This window comes from Saccostrea cucullata, unplaced genomic scaffold (genome assembly GCF_032062105.1).
Source record: "Saccostrea cucullata isolate Sc308-1 unplaced genomic scaffold, CSIRO_AGI_Scuc_v1 ctg340, whole genome shotgun sequence".
Taxonomy (NCBI): domain Eukaryota; kingdom Metazoa; phylum Mollusca; class Bivalvia; order Ostreida; family Ostreidae; genus Saccostrea; species Saccostrea cuccullata.
Window position 1 is genome coordinate 254,908 of NW_026932925.1, and position 19,872 is coordinate 274,779.

Here is a 19,872-nt window from a genome sequence, read left to right on the forward strand (position 1 = left end):
TGAGATGGGAGAAGGAAGAAACAGAAAATGAGGAGTTTCTAAAGAACTTCACATCAAGAAAGAGAGAGAAATAGGATTTTCTTAAATTACAGAAGTCTGTTTAAAAAGAACAAGCAGTATTTTCTGCTAATCGAATAGAAGACGGAATGGAAATGCAAGATTTGGAGCTATTTGTTATAGCCACGTGCTTTCAAGTGCAAATTTTTGTTCTGTGCGTTGAAGAAGACAAAGGAGAAATTTCAACTTTTTCAGGTCATTTTCAGAGAACTGTTTTCAAACAGAATGTGTGCAATTGCTTTGCAGAACTACCAATAGTACCAGGAATTGAATATCACAGCGTAGATAGGACAGGTAGGAAAATATCTTTTATTTATAGATCTAACCATTTTATTTTTCTTATCAAGATTTTTCTGCAGCTGAATCATTAATCTTTTTTTTTTAGATGAAAATATCTTTGCAAATTAGGAGAATGGAGAACAGCCTAACTGTAACACGGATTAGATATCACTTGATAATTGGATACGATGCAATATGGCGCTTGAATTTAATTGACCGATTAGAGAACAGAAGAAAAAAATGTCAATATTGCGTCAATTGTCGGGTCGTCTGTTTGTCTTGCTGGTACCGCCCATTCCGTTCGTGGACTTATGGCTGCAGCCTTCACCGCAGGGGTATTGTTTGGAATAACAGTAGCTGGTGGTATTGTCGGAAGAATGGGAGGTGTCACGTCAGTAGGATCGAAGATTTCAGAATTCGTTTTGAATAAAGAGTCTATCTCTCAAATGGGGAGGTACCAGATGAAATTACGAGAGCGCTCACGATGTCTCGCTAAATGAATCAAAGAATTAGAAGATTTTATAGCGGCAAAGAAATACACGGAATCTATAGAGAACAGTTCGCTGGAAATGGCCACGTCTGCAATGAGATCGCTGACCGCCGTCCCAGTTACTAGTATATCAGTTTGACTGATTATATGATTAACATGTACATGTATATGGACTTTTTAGAAATAGTGTTTAAAATCCGATGCCAACTTCAGATAATCCGTTCGTCTCTCCGTACCATACAAAACAAATGTTCGCCCCAGTTTTCTCAGCAACTGATCATTGCAGATGCTTGAAATTTTAGCAAATTTTTCGTTGAGGCATGCAATATGGTTTTATTCATTTTATAGCTCAACTGATCAAAATTGTCCGCCGTCTGTCGTCGTTGGCGTCATCGTTGTTGCTGTCGTTGTAAACTTTTTACATTTTCATCTTTTTCTCAAAATCCACCGGGCCAATTTCAACCAAACTTGCCACAAAGTATCCTTAGGTGAGGGGAATTTGAGTTTGTTCAACGGAAGGGCCACGCCCTTATTCAAGGGAAGATAATTCAGAAATAGTGAAAATTTGGTGGTATATTTTAAAAATGTTCTTCTCAAAAACCACTGTGAAAAGAAACTTAAAACTTATAGGGAAGCATTTTCAAGTAGTGTAGATTCAAATCTGTTCAAATCATGACCCCCAGGGTTGGGCGGGGCCATAATGGCCGATCAAAGTTTTACATAGAAATATATAGGGGAATTCTTTAAAAATCTTCTTCTCAAGAATAGCTAAGGCATGAATGGTCATATTCATATGGAAGCATCCTCAGGTAGCGTTAATCTAGGTTTGTTCAAATCATGACCCCAGGGATAGGGCGGGGCCACGATGGCCGATCAAAGTTTTACATAGAAATATATAGGGAATTTCTTTAAAAATCTTCTTCACAAGAACCACTGTGCCGGTCAAGATGAAATTTATGGGGAAGCATCCTCAGGTAGTGAGATTCACGTTTGTTCAAATCATGACCCTCAGGGGTAGGGCAGGGCCAAAATGGCCGATGAAAGTTTTACATAGAAATATATAGGGAAATTCTTCAAAAATCATCTTCTTAATCATAGCAAAGTCATGTATGATCTTATTTATATGGAAGAATCCTTAGGTGCTGTAGATTCAGCTTTGTTCAAATAATGATCCCCGGGGGTAGGTCGAGGCTTCAATGGTGAATCCAAGTTTTACATAGAAATATGTTGAAAAATTCTTTAAAAATCTTTTTTTAAGAATAGCAAAGCCATGATAAGTCATATTCATATAAAAGCATTCTCATGTATAGTGTAGATTCAAGTTTGTTCAAATCATGTCGAGACCACAATGTAAGTTCAAATGTAAAGGGCCATAAAGAAATATGCAAGCATCCCTAGAAAATGTAAATTTAAGTTTGTTCAAATCATACCCTCTTCCCTTTAAGGATTTGTTGGAAACACTTTTGGGTTTAAACTTTTCAATAATAAACTAAGTCTAATTTCTGCTTTTTTCAAACTACAGTGCTCAGGTGAGCGATGTGGCCCATGGGCCTCTTGTTTTAAACCTGATATCAACTTCCCGTTTATCCATGTGTCTATTCCATAAATTACAAAACAATTTTTGGTGTAGTTCCTCAGCAACTACTCATCGCAGATGCATGAATTATTCGCAAATTCTTAGCTGAGTTATCGCATATATTTGAATGAATCTTATGGGCAGCGGAAAGGGTAAAAAAGACGTTTATGCAAAACTAACAACTAGTTTTATTAACATAATGAAATACAAAACAGACAACCTTAAAAAAAATCAACAGACTCGTTTTCAAAATCAACAGACTCCGATGCGAAACAAACGATCACCAATGCAAAACCAACGATTATTTCCTGAATTGTCGCTAGATGGCGTGCAAAAAAACATAAATTACCTGAATTAACGCTAGATGGCGCGCAAGTTTTTCTACATCATCATTATTTTTGTACTTTAATAGGAACGTAAATGGATTAGGGCCACAATTATAGAGTGAAGGTCAAAAGATTGAAAAGTAGCACATAAAGGAAATTCGCATGCCTCTGTTTCAATGATAAAAATAAAAACAGAAACTTTCTGGGTATAGAATGTCAAAAGTTTACAATGATATGCATCAAGGTGCATTTCAAGCATAAATTATGCATAGAAATATGTATTGAAATAAAAGGTCATTTGGTTTTTTTTTTTTTTTTTTTTTTTTTTTTTTTTTTTTTACACATTTTTAGCCAAGCAAAAGCTATTCAGAGGTCATGACGTCAGAAATTTATTAATAACCATGGATTTCCACATTGAATACCCCCACATTTATGTGAATATTAATCTGACACATTGCTCTGTCATGCGTTAAAAATATTTGGGAAAATGAATCTATTTAAAAAAAGTTACAAAGAAAACAAAACACATGTTTTTACTATATAAGTCTATATATGTACATGTAAGCTAATTGTAGTCCGGGTCCAAATCCTGCGAAATTGTCTATCAACATCCACTTTGCAAACCTCGGATAATGTAGCGCATCATGTCGCACTTTTAAAATTCAAACAAATTAGAGGCAGCGAGACAAACGACTGAAAATATATTACAAGAAACCAGTAGCAGATATTGTTTTTCCCCAATGAGAAAATTTTTGCAAGAAAAAAATCCGCTTACACTCTTAAAAATGTTCATATAAAATTATTTTATTGTGTTTATGCATTACACAATTTGTTGATATATGAAAATTCGCTTGGCAAATTGTACTTTTATCATTTTTGCTTTTCTTTATACGAATAAGTGAAGTCTATTAAATTTTTTTTAGAATAAGTTAACTTAGGAAGCAATCTGATTAAAATCAGATCCTTTGGTCCGCTCACATAAATCGCTATTTGTTTAGCGGTCTATGGGCGCGGATCAAAGGATCTGTGCACGTGAAAAAAAATAAGGGCTTGATTGTTTTTATTGGGGTGGACCCCCCCCCCCCCCCCCCCCCCCGAAAAACAGGATGGATTATATAATACAGAAAAGATAAATGCTTTGAGGAACAGGATAATCAAGGTGGGTACTTTTTGTGCAAAGGAGTTGATAATTTATTTATTTATTTTTTTTTTGGGGGGGGGGGGGGGGGGTTCGATATCAGTAACTCATGAAGTTTCAGTCAAAGTCTTGCAAGATTTTGGTAACTTGTTGATGAAACATGAATTAAAATGTTTGATAATAAATCTGGAAAACATATTAGAAAGGATAGTTTTAATTTTATTAATAAGTTTACTATGCGTTTCATTTTCCTTTTAGTATAGTTGAAACCGTAAAAGATATGCTTGAAATTGGAAGGCTTTTAAATATTCTTTACCTACATGATCAACGGGTTCATATTTCTTTAATACATTATAAATTAAAAACCTTTATAAATAACGTCCTTCCGCAATGAAAAATAAATAGGGAGATGAAAAATAGTGGTCTCGTACTTTTCATTACATGCAATTGTTATACATCGAGTCTAATATATTCCTATTCTTACTAGCTTTCAGTGACCTTCACTGTGACCTATATTACTTTATCTGTCATGCATACATAATTATATTCAATCAAGGGCAGATAGGTGTATATTTTGTGTTTTTTGTAAACAATGAGGAGAAAAAAACCATGGAGTGGAATAAGTGTATCAAGTAGGCTAGGCGGTCAACAAATAAACCATAAGATATAACTTAAATTTTTAGATATGATATCTTAAGCTGTCATCTATCAATTGGCAAAGAGGAATTTCATACACTTTAGTTTTAAAATTTGATCACATTTGTATTTCTTTACATCGAACTCTTCTTCTTAAGGAGACAAAAATTGTGTAAAATGGCCACAACCAAAGCCACAGTGTTTAGTAATGTCATCTTTTCCAGTTTTCTTAATGTCGTTGGTTCTGACGTTTTCCAGGCAATAAAGATAACAACAACGTAGAAAAGCACGTAAATATTTCGGATAAATCATGATCAGAGCGGGGGTACTGTAAGGGAGAATTGTCTTACCGTCTTGTTGTCCGCCGCTTTCCCGAAAGCTAGGGGACCTTAAATCTTATTCGTCTGTCCGTCTGTCTGTCAGCTAGTCAGTCAGTCTGTCTGTCTGTCCGTCTGTCACAAGAACTTTTACCTTGCTCATAACTTTTGATTAAGTGGAGCTATGACTTTCATATTTCACATGTGTATTAATTCCTTGAAAGACCTTTTTTTGGGTACCACCAAATTGGACCTTTCTACTAGATACTAAATGTAGGGCTTTCACATAATTATGTATTATTTGTGACAAGTCCTTTCACAGAATACCAACGACCTTCTGATCTTGACCTTGGAGATTTCCGTTCTTTTGAAAAAACTTTAACCTTGGCCATAACTTTTGAACGGTTTGGGCAAGGGCTTTCATACTTCACACATGTAATACTTATTGCAAGACCTTTCTTAAGTAGCTTACACAATCCTTGACCTTGGAGTTTGACCTACCTTTCAAAACTTATCCTTGACCATGCTTTTTGAACAGGTAGTGCTGGGGATTACATATTTCACAATCATATTTCTTGTGACCCTACGTTGGGAACCAATACAATATATTTGATTTGCATTTAAGAAAAATTTAATCTTCGCTTTTTTTTCCATACTGGGTCATCAGTGTTTCACTTTCTTATAATTTTTGATTGAGATAAGATAGGGCTTTCAAATTTTACAAGTGCATTACCTTTTTGTTTAAATGTTTAAAATTCATAACTAAGGCATTATCTAATGATAAGCAAATATTTGAAAATCATGTGTTGATTAACAAACGAGATGCAGAACTTAAAGTACTTCATAATGTAAACAAGGCTCGTGCCTTGTTTTTGTTTACGTATAGAAAATATCATATTTATAACAAGATGAAATTCAGCATATCAATAGAAACTGTCAAATCTGTTTTGAAATTAACTTTTTATTGAAATTATCTACTTTGAATGAACATATATTAGTATATTAACTTTGTAAACAAAAGCATGACACGGACCTAGTTTACATAACAAAGGTTTGGACCTCTAAATCCGTCTTGTATCTGGACAACTGATCATGAAGTTCAAAATTTTTGATGATCATTAGAAAGACTTAAATATCTGTAAAAATGGGAAAATAAATTTTGAAATTTAAGCTGAAACTGTGTCCAAGCCCCTTTAAATAAGTCTAGATTATAATTTCTAACTCCATATTTAGGTTAAATAATTATTTTGTATAAAAAAAACGCGAAGCGCTTTATAAAAAAGTGTAACCGTTCCAACCCAGTTTATACCGTACAAAATGGGTAGCTATTAAATTCATTGCTTATATTTTAATTTTCGTTCATTTGATGATTAAAGCAAAAGCATTATTTATATGAAACAATTAAAGCTAAATATTGAGTTTGAGGTGTTTTGTATGTTTTCTGTATGTTTCAATGTAAAATTTAGATTACCAATTTTGTCCCACTTTACCAATTTAGTTGTACAATTTCAGCCCAGGATCAGGATGCTTGCACATAAGTTTAATGTCCCAGTGGTTCTTGAAAGGAAGTTGTTAATGATTTTTCTTAATTACTTCAATAAAGAGAACTGGTAAGGGGAATTTTAATGGGAATGTATTAGCTATACATATTGCAGTCAATAATTTACAGAACCGTATGCAAATAACAGCTTAGAAGGATATGGAAATAACGAACAGTATTCAATCTCAACGTCCATTAAACAAATATACAAAATAAGAGCAGAGCAAACACGGACCTCCAAAACATTAGAAATAAAATGGTAAAAACACTGTAAGCTATAACTTTCCAACCCCAACCCCGCTCTTATACCCCCCCCCCCCCAAAAAAAAAAAAAAATGCATGACAACTTCCAATTCTGGTGAAATGTATATTTACAGGAAATTCTTTAATTAAACTATGCGAATTATACGTACTTAAGCATATTTATCTAAATAAGTATTATTTTGTCACTAAATTAAGAATTATGTTTAAGCTCAAGAAAATCAACCCTACTGCAGAATTCAAACATAAGATAAACAATATTATTTCTAATTATCGGCTTGAGTCCTCCACTTTTTTGCAAAGATAAACATTATGTGGACATTGAAAATAGGGTTTACGGTTTTATTGGGGATTAGCTCCATTTCAATATTAGCCCCCCCCCCTGTTTAATTTGCTTTTGACGCCTATGAACTATGCTGAATGTATCGCGACTGCTTATTATAAAACTGCAATACTGCGTGGTTTATAACGTGCAAACTGCCCCAAGTTATGTTAGAATTATCGAATTATTCGAATAACCTTCATTCCTTAAAAAATTATAGGCTCGATTAAGAAACTTAATTTACATGCGTAAGTACTAAGTCAATAGTACATCTATAATCCAGATGTTCCATAGACACGAATGTTTGTCAGACTTGCTGATGATCATACCCTAGTAACGTAGCATAATATATGTAACTTTAACCTTTAAAAAATACGGAATTAAAAAAATAAGAAAGAGAATATATATCAAGGTAATGTTTGTTTCAGGAAAGGTCACGTGACACGTTTTTCACTATACTACCGGGGACACGTGTGTAAGCCCCAAGAACGAACCTTCGCTCATTATGAAAAGTTCACACTAACACACATCTTTTAATCCTAACTAACCGGGGACATTTTTTCAACATGTTAAAAAATGGATTTTTTCGGCTTTTTGGGGTAATTAGACATCCCTGATTTCGAATTTGGCGCTATTTTTAATCGGAGACAACCGGGGACGTCCCCGGTTGGAAGGTGTGTAAACAAACAAATGTCCCCGTTTGACACCTTTCACGCACGCACACACACACACCCTCCCTCACACACACACACACACACACACACATTCTTTGTGTTCCCCTGAAGTTTTTGTAATTCGAATTCCTTTATTGTCTGGAAGAATATGGCGATTTTTTTTTACTATAGTTATCATGCCTTTTTGGTACATGCAACTTTTCACCAGTGCTTCTTTAAGGTCTGTTACACTGGCAACATTCTGAAATAAATGCATTTTTTTAGCGAAAATTCCCTATTCTGTTAATTAATTCATAATGTTGTTCGCATATATTAGATAATTACCTCAATAATACATTCTACTTCCGGTCCAGAAACCCTTTGTAAAGTTATTATTGAACTTCGTCTGTGTATAATGAAGGACATATTTAATAATTAGTAATTTTCATAATGTAATAAGAAGACTAATGTTAAAAAGAAAAAAAAATAAATGCACATGCACTACAGTAAATATAATTGGTTACAACTTAACAATTAATATCAATACGTTTTCTTACACGGGATGTCAAGGAGACTTGCTGACAGGTTGTTTTGTGGATAATATTTCTTAATAAATGTTTTATTGGCCATCGTTATCAAATGAAACAGTTAAATTGAAGCATTTGATTATAAAAAACAACAACCCCAAATCTGATTGTTTCTGTCTCACATCCTTATGTCAAAGTTTTTATAACCAATGAAACGTACTCAGGAAAATACTTGTGACCCCTCTTTGTTTTTTTTTGTTGATAAGCAGTTTGTTTTGCATATTGATACTGTTTTTTTTGTGTGGGCTGCCTTGTCCGTCAATTTAAGAAAAATAGATATCTACTGATATATATAAATGGATCCATGCCTCATTTAAGATTAAAGTTCCTTAAAAGCATACACATAAGATTAAAAGACAATTATTAAAGCACACATTTTTTTTCTAGTTTCAAAATCATTAAAAGGTTCTGTACCTCCTTATCAAAGCCTCAGTTTCATTATCACTTCCTCTCTGTCCATCTTCTCAGTTCAATATGAAAGAATTATTTATCAAAATTACTTAGAAAAAAAGCAAGCAAATAAAAAAAAGACTGTCATAACACATAATGCACTTTTAATAGCCTTCAAAAGAATAAATACTGTATTCAAAGTTATCATAAAAAATATGTTATGTTTTTTCAGTATCTCTATCCTCTTACAAGCTGCGTATTATGTGCAATGCATTGTGTACAGAATACGAACGTTTATTCATCTCTTTTAAAAAATCTCTTTAGAATTTTCTCTTTGAAGACCAACATGAAAATTAATCCGGCAATAAGGCAGGCAAAGATTATTATTAGAGCTATGTAACCTCCCTCTGATGAACATTTTAGATGACTGACCATGGGCTTCACAAAAAAGGAGCTAGATCAAGGAATTCATAGAGATGTACTAGATAGAACAGAATTTCTGGATATTTTAGTATATTAAAATGATAAAATTAATATCCAATTTTATATTTAGATGTCATTTGAAAATAATGAAAAAGGTTTTTTTTTAGAAAGCTGTTTTTATCAATACTTTATATTCCCATTAGTGAACTCTTCAGAATTAGTGGCGCGTTTGGTCGTCTGATTGGGACAGCATGGCATTGCGGATAATACAAAACATGCCAGTATCAATCCTATTTTAGATGTTATATATGCATTTGTCATTCTAACTAAAGAATAGAAGAACTAAAAGACATATTAAAAGAGAGAAACCCCTAACTTTATCATCCATTAATAAAAATACGATATTTCTGATGTATGTGTATTGACTTTAAATGTATACCATTACCATGATTACGATAAATAGATACACACGATCACCAATAGTATCACTCGTGATTTGAATAAAGTCCACAACAGTAAAAACTTTCATATGCATTTTGTTAGGATTTGTTCATCGACATTCAACGTGTTGTTTACATGTTTATGTTACATTTGTCCCAGAAATCCCACGAGATTTGTACATTCTCTGACTTTTTTTTACAAAAGAGCGCACAAAGAACTATAACTCTTCGATAGTGGAAATAGAACGTATTACATTGTATTTAACAATTTTTTTTGTATATTACCCGTTTCTGATTTCTTCTATATCAGGAGCGTCTGTGAGCAGTTTATAGCAATCTTGGTCTAGCAAAACGTAGTAATAAAATATTAAACTTTTCACTCGAGATAATGCAGAAAAAAATATATAAATTCATTATTTTTATTTAAATTTGTTCTCAAATAAAGAATTTATAAATTGTGACAAAAAATTCCTCACATTTGTATGCTTCCGTAGAATTGTATCTTATTGGACAGGGTTTCGAGAAAGTAAGGCATTCCGTATCCGGGCTATTCCAAATTTTTGCATCGCGTATACTGTATCTAGCACAGTTTCCTGTTAAACAAAAAATTTCTGATTACGTACGGAAAATAAATGTGACAAATTTCATGATACATCTTATCTACAGATATTCATTGCTGTTCCTACGGAATATTCAAAATAATTGTACATGTTATGATAAATAGGTATTGTGTGCTCATATTGAAACCAAAGTGCATAAGTTAATATATAAATAATAAAAAAAGAAATGTGTGGTGCCTGCTTCAGGTACAACGTATACCTATATTATTGCTTGTAAATGTACATGTAAATACCTGTTAAAAACCATACAGGAACGCACGCCTCTAGTAGTTTTGTGACTTCTTTATTCAAGACACAGTGATACTCATACTTATAAGACGATGTATAGTTATTCAACATGTCACATTTTTTCAGCTTCGCTGCCCTATCCCAAGATCCCTTGTTAACAGGACAGGAAGTGACATATGTTATTGCTGGTAATGATGCTGGAAAGGAGATTCCCTCACAAAACATGTTCAATGTAAACTGCAAATATCGAGAGTTTTGCATGAAAACAAAACTGCAAGCATGAAATCAGTAGGGAAAAATCTAAAGCATTGCCACTGATCTCAAATGTTCATTCTAAATACAGAGTTTTAAAAAGTACATACTTACCTCTGTAGAACATGCATTACAATAAATGTATATTCTGCAAAGGTTGATTAATAACTAGAGTTTTCGAACTCGATGTGCCTAAAAGAAACCTCAAATTATCACCGAAAAATTAAGATTGAACTTAAAAGACCGTTTGACATATCCAAGGAGATTTATGTGTCAGATGAAATTCAACTGTATTTTCAAATTGATTTATTATCAAATTGAATAGACTTCTGGGAGAATGAAGAGCACTTATCTCTACATGTATCTACCATTCTTACCGTGCTGGTCATTATGACAGAAAGAATGGCTTTTATCACCATATTTGAATTAACCTTGCACAGAACCACAATACTGAAAGATAAAAAAAATGCTGAAATACAGTTCAATTGTCAGAAATATTCCTTCTTATTACTTTCTCCAATCTAAAAAAAAAAACAGTTTATGTCTGGTTTTTTCAATATATGTGGAATAATATTTTATGCAGAAAGAATTTTATTTTGATATGAAATAAGTTCTCACCAAATTTTATGATTTAGAATTGATTAGAATTAGATTAGAATTGATTATCTTAAACGTAAATTATTATTTGTTGTAGTCAAATGCGTGCAATGTAACCCAGTTCTCTTCAGTAATGTTCTTGTTATCTAAAGTGTACCAAAGCTTGAAAGGCTCATTCCAGTTTCATGATATGAGACTCGAAATTAAAATTGTGGGTTTCAAGATCCGAACTAACCAATCAAAAGGCGGTTTAAGATTTAATTACTCCACTTGACAATAACGAAATCGTTGAATATGTTTGTACTACCGAAAAGGTCATTTTATATTTTAAATTACAATACAAGTAATGTTTATAGCCGATCCTTGGTATTTCTTATCAATAATTGTGTTCTCCCTCATCAATGTCATGAAATAATTTTTCGACCTACTAAGTTATAATTCCGCCATTCAAAGGAATGACCATGAAATATTCTTTTTACGTATTTATTAATTTGTTTAATTGGGAATATTTATTTCAGAAAATTTTTTTTTTAATGTAACAAAAATTATTTTTATGATATTGTTTGATCCATCTGACTTTTTCTTATAAATTGCATTATCATTTAAGCAAAGGATCCATTTATCTTAAATATATTTTAATACAAATATAGAAAGTAAAAACCTAAAATTAATAATCAAATATTAAATATATCTTTTAATCATTTAGTTTGGATTTAAATTCTCGAAACTCGTATCTCGAATTTCGAGTCTCTTATTTTCAAAACTCGAATCTCGAAGAAAAAAAACCTTTGGGCTTTCATATATAAATGTCCTAAAGAACTTCTTTTCTTTAATAGAAAAGGTATTTGTTTTCAGAGTATTTTCTATAGGTATATAGAGATTTGGGAATAAAAAACAATGTGTTGTTGTTTAAACTTAACAATTATGGGCAATTTCAGGCTACGAAAAAATAAAAAAAAATATTCACGAAAATGTGTTGATCTATAATCTTGTAATAAAAAAGTTACGATGAAATGTCTACATATTTTTGAATGACCCTCGTATTTAGCTTGCACGATTATAATTTTGATGATCAGATGCAATCTGAATGATTGAATATAGTTTGAAATGTAACAAATATCATAATTATCAATTTTTAACTTATTATCATTATGTGAGATTGCAGTGTCCCTTTAACAATTCAAAACACGTAGATCATCGGCGGATCTAAGAATATTGAAAGGGGTAACATGTTGGGGTCGAAGTAGGGGACCACAGACGCATTAAAATAATCTTGATTTATTAAATCTTATGTGTATTTTTGACACAAAAAAGAGGGCTGTGCAACCAGGGCCCACTCTTAAATACTCAGCCGAGTTGCAGTTAAAAAGAAAGCTATTTTTAAGCACACTAATCTGAAAACAATTCAGGAAAGGTATGCACGAGTCACATATGGCATTTAAAATAATTTATGTTGAAGAACCGTAGAAGTAAGATAGCTTTCTTTTCTTAGCAGATAAAAAAGAATAGGTCACTTTTGTTTCATAAAAACATCAACCAACTATACCATTGAGTGCGTTTACAATGTACCTGGTATGGAAATCCCCAAAAAATAAAGACAAGAACCAACTTGAAATTTAAATAATATGTTCGCAGTAATAAAAGAGTAGGGACTTGAAGCATCCGAATAAAATACTGCTAAATTATTAAATAAATATATATGAAAATGAGTTCGTCTGTTTCATATTGTATTAATAAGTATTTAATGAAGTTACTTATTCATTCAATAATTATTTACTTATCTATTCATTTACTGTTCGTTTTCTTTTTGGCACACTTTTATTGAACTCAATCCTGCAGAGTTTGTAAACAAATTTATACAATTCCCTGGCTTTTCATTGGCTTATAATTCCTAAGATTTCATCTCCCCTATTTCAAGTGTTTTTAGGGCTGCCTCTGTCGTGGCAACCTCTCGTGAATGAACCAAAATTTCAAGGTCAGCTTCTAACTTTGCGTTTTCTTTTTCCATTGCAGCATTCTGGACAGCTATTCGTTCTTTTTTAGCTGCCTTCTGTCTCTTTTATTCAGATTCTTTTTTTTTTTTTTTACAAATTAGAATAATTGAGTTATAATTAAATTATAAGAGTAGGGCCCTGTAAATTATTTTTTATAATTTGAATTTTATTGTCCTTTGATCTTCACACTGATAGTTTCAATTTTGATTCATAACACAATATGTAAACATACATAATTATGGATATACTGTACAAATTTATATTTCAATTAAAATTATGTATTTTACGTTCATTTAATTTAAAGCAATATGAGCTGCATGTTTGACATTGGAAATTTTTATTGCAAATTTGTGATTAACTACTGTAGAAATACTTTTTTCCGCGTGGTATTAATTTACGCTATGTACGCGGTCATAAATTTTCCGCGGAAATTTGTCCAAGCGTACTAAATGTAAATGTAAGGCATATAGCGACAGTCTAGAAAATCCGCGTATTTTTCTACCCGCGGATTAAACAGAAATTGAGATTCCGCGGAATTATGATCCCGTGGAAAGAAGTACGTCTACAGTAATTAAATGACAGAAAAATAAATCATTCATAAATTTCTGTTGTTCATATTCGCAATGGAAAATTTATTTTTAGCTGTGATTGAAGCAAAATTGTCATCCTGTACAATAATGCTTTCTTATATAAAACTGTATGTTCGGTTGTACAGAAATATTTCTTCTGAAACATTTTTAAACTTTATTTTGGGCTTATTAGTCATAAGGGTTTAAATTATATACAAATTAATCATAATAGCACATTTTACCAGCAAAATAAAATTTTCAAAGATACAGCTCATATTGCTTTAATAACAAAGACAATGACAATGTAATACACCCAATACACAAATTAAATAATCACTCACTGATTCCCAGCGATACTACCTGGATTGAGCAACACATGTATAGAGTGGATTTTTCTTGTCTTCTAAGATCCTGTTAAGGTATATACCAATTTATTATCTTTTCATCCACTTTGTTAAAAATTCGGTAGTTCTTTTTTATTAATTGAAATGTATTTGACTTTGTAGATCCACTTTATTCAATATAAGTCAGTATGCTATTTTAACTGAGATCAGTGAAATCGCTTATGGACCTCTCTTCTTTAATATGAGAGGATGCCTTATTTTTTAATCAGAAACGTTCATCTCAATTTTTTCATCGATTGTAAATCAACTCACTTTGATTGCAATTGAGAGAGATATGATAGGGTGCGTTATTTATGTAAATGCATACACATTTTAGTAGGAATTATAATTTCGGCACAATCCCTCTACCTGTCATCTCCTCGCTCTTGATGAACCGTATTTTTTAAATCCCTGTCTTCTACTCGTCGATTCTCTGTTACATTACAATTTTTCTTACCAATTCGATTGGCGTAGTTTGGAATAAATATTGAGACATGATAGGCTCTTAATTACAAATTGTTTACAATTGATCATCATTAACTTCCTGTTATTTAATTATATATAAACTACTAGTAATATAAAACTAATCAAAATACATTAACTTTATATATGCAGTCTTAAATCAATTTTTTACTTTCAAGGCATATTTTAAATAAGTACTAGATATTGGATATGAGAATTCAATTCAACCTTAAGTAATAAGTTTAGTTACTCGGGAGAAATGTAGACTACTGGGTTCTTTTCATCTACTTAAAACCCAAAGACACTCTGCAATTTTTGCAATGAATTCTGCGAAGTAAGACAGAGAAATTAAAAGAACTGATCATTTAATTCATAATGAATAATAAAATTCAAATACTTTTTTCTGCAAATAAACATGTATTTATTTCTTAATAACCACTATATGTCTTTTAAAGGTTACAATAAGATAAATGAAAGAGGTCAAGATATTTAACAAAACATTTATTTATTCTATTACTGAAGAACAATGTAATATAAAAACACATGGCAATGCATTAAAACTATTAAAAACATAAATTTACATAATCAGAAGAAAAATATATTGACAAAAAACTATATTTAGTTTATGCCCTGCTTTTATGTCGATCAATTGACACTCCTCCCTTGTTCAATTTCATATACACGTATCAAAATAAAGTAAAGACTCTATGGTTTCATTTAAAAAAATGAGAAAAGATACTTGACATTTATTGGAAATCAGGCGTAGTGCAAATGCAATGTTCTAAAATTTTGCAGAAAATGGCGTATTTGACAACCTTCAGAATAAAACTAAAATATGAGCACAGTCCTCGATCCAAAAAATAAAAAAAATGTTTATGTTCTTCACTGAATGATCTTACAGTCTGTTATCTTATGTTATTGCATATTTTGATCAGTGGTTTTGCTATGAATGACATTTTGAAAAAGAATCTTTCATTTCGTGGCCATTATAAAGGAAACTAACATGACATGGGGAAAATGACGCATTTTATGACGTCATAACACATTGGCTAGAGAGAAAATTAAGTCATAAGCAGTTTTGACTTAAGAAATTCACAGAGCCAAAAAGATCCTTGCTATTTATGTGTTCATTTCAATATGACTGGAATGTTCTAGTCTGTTCTCATTGGGATGGGAATCTTGGTCGTTGGTATCTTCTTTTATTTCGCTGTATTCATCGCTTTTCTTAAGAGAGCCAAACTCAACAGATTCATAGTAATTAGCCGATGAGGAGCACCTAGTACTGACTGAACTTTTCCGAGCTTCCATCTTGATAGAACTTTTTTGAACTGGTTTGCTGGGACTACGACATGGGGCACTGTACTGTTGACTGGACAAAATAGCATCTCGTGTATCGATGTATTCGCCAGCTTCGGTCTGTTGATCGGCAGATGGACAATTGTCATTTGTTGATTTCATGCGTCGACAGATTGCAATTATGAGAGCAAATGAAATGGTAACGACTGCCGCGAGAGATATAGATAATATTAGAACCAGTATAGGAACGACTTTAACTTCTTCCTTCGAAATTGAGGAGAACATTGATGTGGATGTTTCAACACCAAAACTAGCTGTAGCTAAAACATACATATTAGATTATTCACATAATATGTTGGATTGTTCAAGTAATATGGATATAAATCATTTAATTCTTTTCATATAATTTAAGTATTATTCTACAGGTTGTATTTTATATGAAATATATTAGCTTTTAACATTTTTCTTTTCTTTTCATAATTAATCCTCTTTCTGCAATACTTAAACTGAACTTCTAATGTGCATACGAGGGTTGATCCAAAAGTAATGTCACAGTGTCCATATCTTTTATATTTGGCGTTATATTATCAAATACAATATACCAAAAGATGCACAAATATAAATCTAATTAACATTGAAATTTTAATTTAATAATGTTTATTTGAATTTATTTTATAGATGTTTAAAACATAGAGTATAGGGGGTGTCGTAGCGTCACAACGGAACGTCACGATTTTAAGTGTATTTTTTCTTAGAATGAAAAAGACAAACACATTAAAGATTCTAAAAAAACACCTAATCTCCCATTTTTTTTTTCAAAGAAAACCACACACACACAGTCCTTGTCATTTTCTAGTCATTAAATGAAAATTAAATGACGGTATTGGTTTTTGTGATCATAAACATTGTTGTTTTACTCTGCTGAATTCAATATAAAGATTGTCGAAATGGGGAAAAAGGCTCGACGTGTTGTAATGCATTTTTGCATCAAAATATGGGAATCATCACTTAAGCGACATTTCCGTTAATCAATCAGACTTACAGAATAAAGTATGAAAATAAGAGACATCTAAATAGATGGTTTCAGCAATTTTAGGCGGGTGATTGGTTACTGAATGATTAGCAGAGGACAAGAAGACTGAAAGATACGAAATCGGACGGAAACGTTCAATGGTGTCTGACGTTGTCAAAAAAGACAGTCAGATAGAGTGACATGTGACTTTTTAAGTTTGTCTTGTGCTACAGTAACTGTTAAAAAGATGACAAAGTTCTTAATTATGAAAAGAGTGAGTGTATATAGTACCAAGAATTCTTAAAGAAAGTGGATTTGGTGAAAGTGTTTGCGAATCACACATATTTTTTAATGAAACGAAGGGGAAACGCTTAAAAGTATGACGGTTCCTATCCGTCATATGACGTTATATTTAGGTGCGGCGACTACCATAAATGCGCATTGTTTAAAATCCGATATTTTCAAAAGTATACATCATATTCCTTTGAATTTTTCAGGCCTGATTTGAAATAAATAAAGCTTCCATCTTGTATAATTTTGTTGCTTTACGTCGATTTATAGCAATTTCATCAAAGTTGTGACATTACTTCTGGATCAACCTTCGTATTTACAATATGAATGTTTGTTTTGTTTTAAGACTTTTGTGATTTGAATTTATCACACTAATTTTATATTTTGATCAATCAACATTTTTAAACACACATATGGTTTATCTTATTTTGAGAGGAAGTTATGGAAAGAGAACGAAGAAAATCTATTCCGAGATAATATTTATTAAAGATGTAAAACTATAACCGCTTGCCTTCCTTTACTGGACAGCCGGTAATGTAATGACAGATAGATTCATCACACTGGCAGATTTGTTGACAATGTTTTCCATACACTGGTACTCTGCATTTAAACATACATCTTTCTCCATAGTAACCTGTCCTACATCCATCTTAAAAGAAAAAGAGGTTAATGTGTATATTACTGATTTTACCATAAATCGAATACAAAATCTTTGCCTATACCACATTTGCAATTATTTAATGATAATGTAAACTAGAATAAAATAAAATCTACAAAGAAGTTAAATTGTTTGGCTTTATTGGTGCTGGAGGAAGGGGTTTTATCTAAGAAATAAGGTTTCATTTTTTGAGTTTTATTGGGATGTAAAACGGGTTGGTCACGTGATCAAATCCCATAAAGCCCGAAGGGCTCTATGGAAGATTTGATCATGTGCCAACCCGTTTATATCCCAATAAAACTAAAAAAATGATACCTTATTAGTTATATTTACATTTGTGACTTATTCATACTTTAAATTTGCCTGATTGTGACTTTTAACATGTAAAATGCATTATTTTTCAAACCCAACGGCATGTATGTAATCCACTGAACGCGCGTTGACCCTTTATAACGTCACTGAGAAATTACATCGAACGTTTATTCATACGAGCATCTATGACCTCTTGACCCCGTACCTGTATTTATACAGTTATAAAAACGCTTGCTTTCAGTAGTGTTATATAAAGGAAAACATTTCCAAATGTAGATATTTAATTTTAAAATCAATTCACGACACTACTTTCTCACAGAAAATTAAAAATGAAATAAATTATCAAAACAAATCTCTTTTTTCCGCCTCCTTCCTTCCGATCTACTATAAATATTACCATATTTTGAGGTTAACGACTAATCTCAATGATATCCATATAATTTAGAACGTGTTCATGTAATTGTACTTAAAAAAAGAGAGTTAGGGAGTGGTACGGAAGAAACATACATCGTGTTTTGTTTTCGCGTACTTTTTAATAACGAAATATACATTACCCGAGACAGAATAGCAGCCTGTTGCGATGTCACATAGTCTCTCTTCGCAATCACATTTCCCTTGGCACTCTAAACCATAGTTAGGGTACGGACATATCTGTGTACAATTCCGACCTAAATATCCTGGTGAACACACTACAATATAGAGAGATTAAATACATCACGAGATATCCAGACTGATACGATTTAAAATAATGTTAAAAATGATGGAATCAATTTAGCTATATTGCAAATGAAAAAAAAATTGATACTGTTATGTGAAGATAAGATCATTTTGCGTTTTATTATAAATTATTGTAGTGAAGAAAAAATTATGCCCCTGTCTTTCGATTTTTAATTTAAAATGTTTTTGTTATATATATATATATATATATATATATATATATATATATATATATATATATATATATATATTGTATATAAGCCTTAAAGAATTATAAATTATCCAAAAAATCTTAGATTTAAGTTAACAGTTTTACTAAAAACACGTATGCAATTACATATGAATTACATACCGAGTATGTATAAAACTTAGTGTAGTATCACCTTGCCTTTTTGTAAGAATGCATTCATCTAGATAACTCCATCGATTTCTCAGACAATCAGTCAAGTACTTATCATACAACAATGAATGATATTTAGAATACATAGTAGAAGATACTTAATTTCACATTTTCATCCTCTTTGATGTAGATGAAGAATTAGATAAAATTACCTTTACATTCTGTAAAAAATTCGTCTCATTCAAGACAGCAATTGTCAATTCTAAAACAATATATAGCTGCTTCTTTAGATAAAATTAGATGATAAGCTTGCAATGTATTAATTCATTCAATCAAAAGAGTTTAATTAAAAACAATTGGTTTAATCCAAACCGTCTTACTTTTCGCAATGTTCCTCATTGTAAGCAGCAAGTACCAAGACACAGATTATTAAAATAAATACACAACAAACAAGATCCTCCATGGTGCCAAATGTAATTTATTTGCGAGGCATTGTGTCTAATAGGCACCGGAACTTTCAAGAGTCCGTTATTCTTTTGAGACCGATCACTGTTCATTCCGTATTTTGATACAGATACTGAGTACATCTGTTTATTAATATTATGAACTATTTTTCTCACAGGAAGAAAGACAAGTAAACAAGATAATAAAGTTTTAAGAAATATACATTATTTACTTTTCATACAATTAAATGTTCGAATAAGTA

General features: G+C 31.7%; 2 protein-coding genes across 2 annotated transcripts; both read right to left on the reverse strand.

The window, feature by feature from the left end:
* Window positions 1-8,866: 8,866 nt before the first annotated feature.
* Window positions 8,867-12,735, reverse strand: LOC134236520 (uncharacterized). Its single transcript, XM_062718697.1, has 6 exons — window positions 12,679-12,735; window positions 10,913-10,985; window positions 10,289-10,520; window positions 9,912-10,028; window positions 9,721-9,778; window positions 8,867-9,026 (listed from the first exon to the last, which is right to left on the reverse strand). The coding sequence occupies exons 2-6, from the start codon at window positions 10,952-10,954 to the stop codon at window positions 8,867-8,869; spliced, it is 609 nt and encodes a 202-aa protein (XP_062574681.1). The 5' UTR covers window positions 10,955-10,985; window positions 12,679-12,735.
* A 2,438-nt stretch (window positions 12,736-15,173) lies between these two features.
* On the reverse strand, window positions 15,174-19,565 carry LOC134236521 (multiple epidermal growth factor-like domains protein 10). The gene is made up of 4 exons (XM_062718698.1): window positions 19,547-19,565; window positions 18,664-18,798; window positions 17,651-17,788; window positions 15,174-16,156 (listed from the first exon to the last, which is right to left on the reverse strand). Exons 1-4 carry the CDS (start codon window positions 19,563-19,565, stop codon window positions 15,660-15,662), a joined length of 789 nt encoding a protein of 262 aa, XP_062574682.1. The 3' UTR covers window positions 15,174-15,659.
* Between the last annotated feature and the right edge of the window lie 307 nt (window positions 19,566-19,872).

Bases quoted from the DNA above. Each gene is read 5' to 3' on its own strand.
- LOC134236521 (XM_062718698.1), bottom strand. The intron at 17,789-18,663 runs GTAATGTATATT...TTTTCTTTTAAG, and splicing joins AGGCTGCTATTCTGTCTCGG to ATGGATGTAGGACAGGTTAC. The intron at 16,157-17,650 runs GCAAGCGGTTAT...TGTATGTTTTAG, and splicing joins CGGCTGTCCAGTAAAGGAAG to CTACAGCTAGTTTTGGTGTT.
- LOC134236520 (XM_062718697.1), bottom strand. From the start codon at position 10,954: ATGGTGATAAAAGCCATTCTTTCTGTCATAATGACCAGCACG. The intron at 9,779-9,911 runs GTGAGGAATTTT...ACGTTTTGCTAG, and splicing joins TTCTACGGAAGCATACAAAT to ACCAAGATTGCTATAAACTG. The intron at 9,027-9,720 runs GTAATATACAAA...TCCTTGATCTAG, and splicing joins ATAGAAGAAATCAGAAACGG to CTCCTTTTTTGTGAAGCCCA.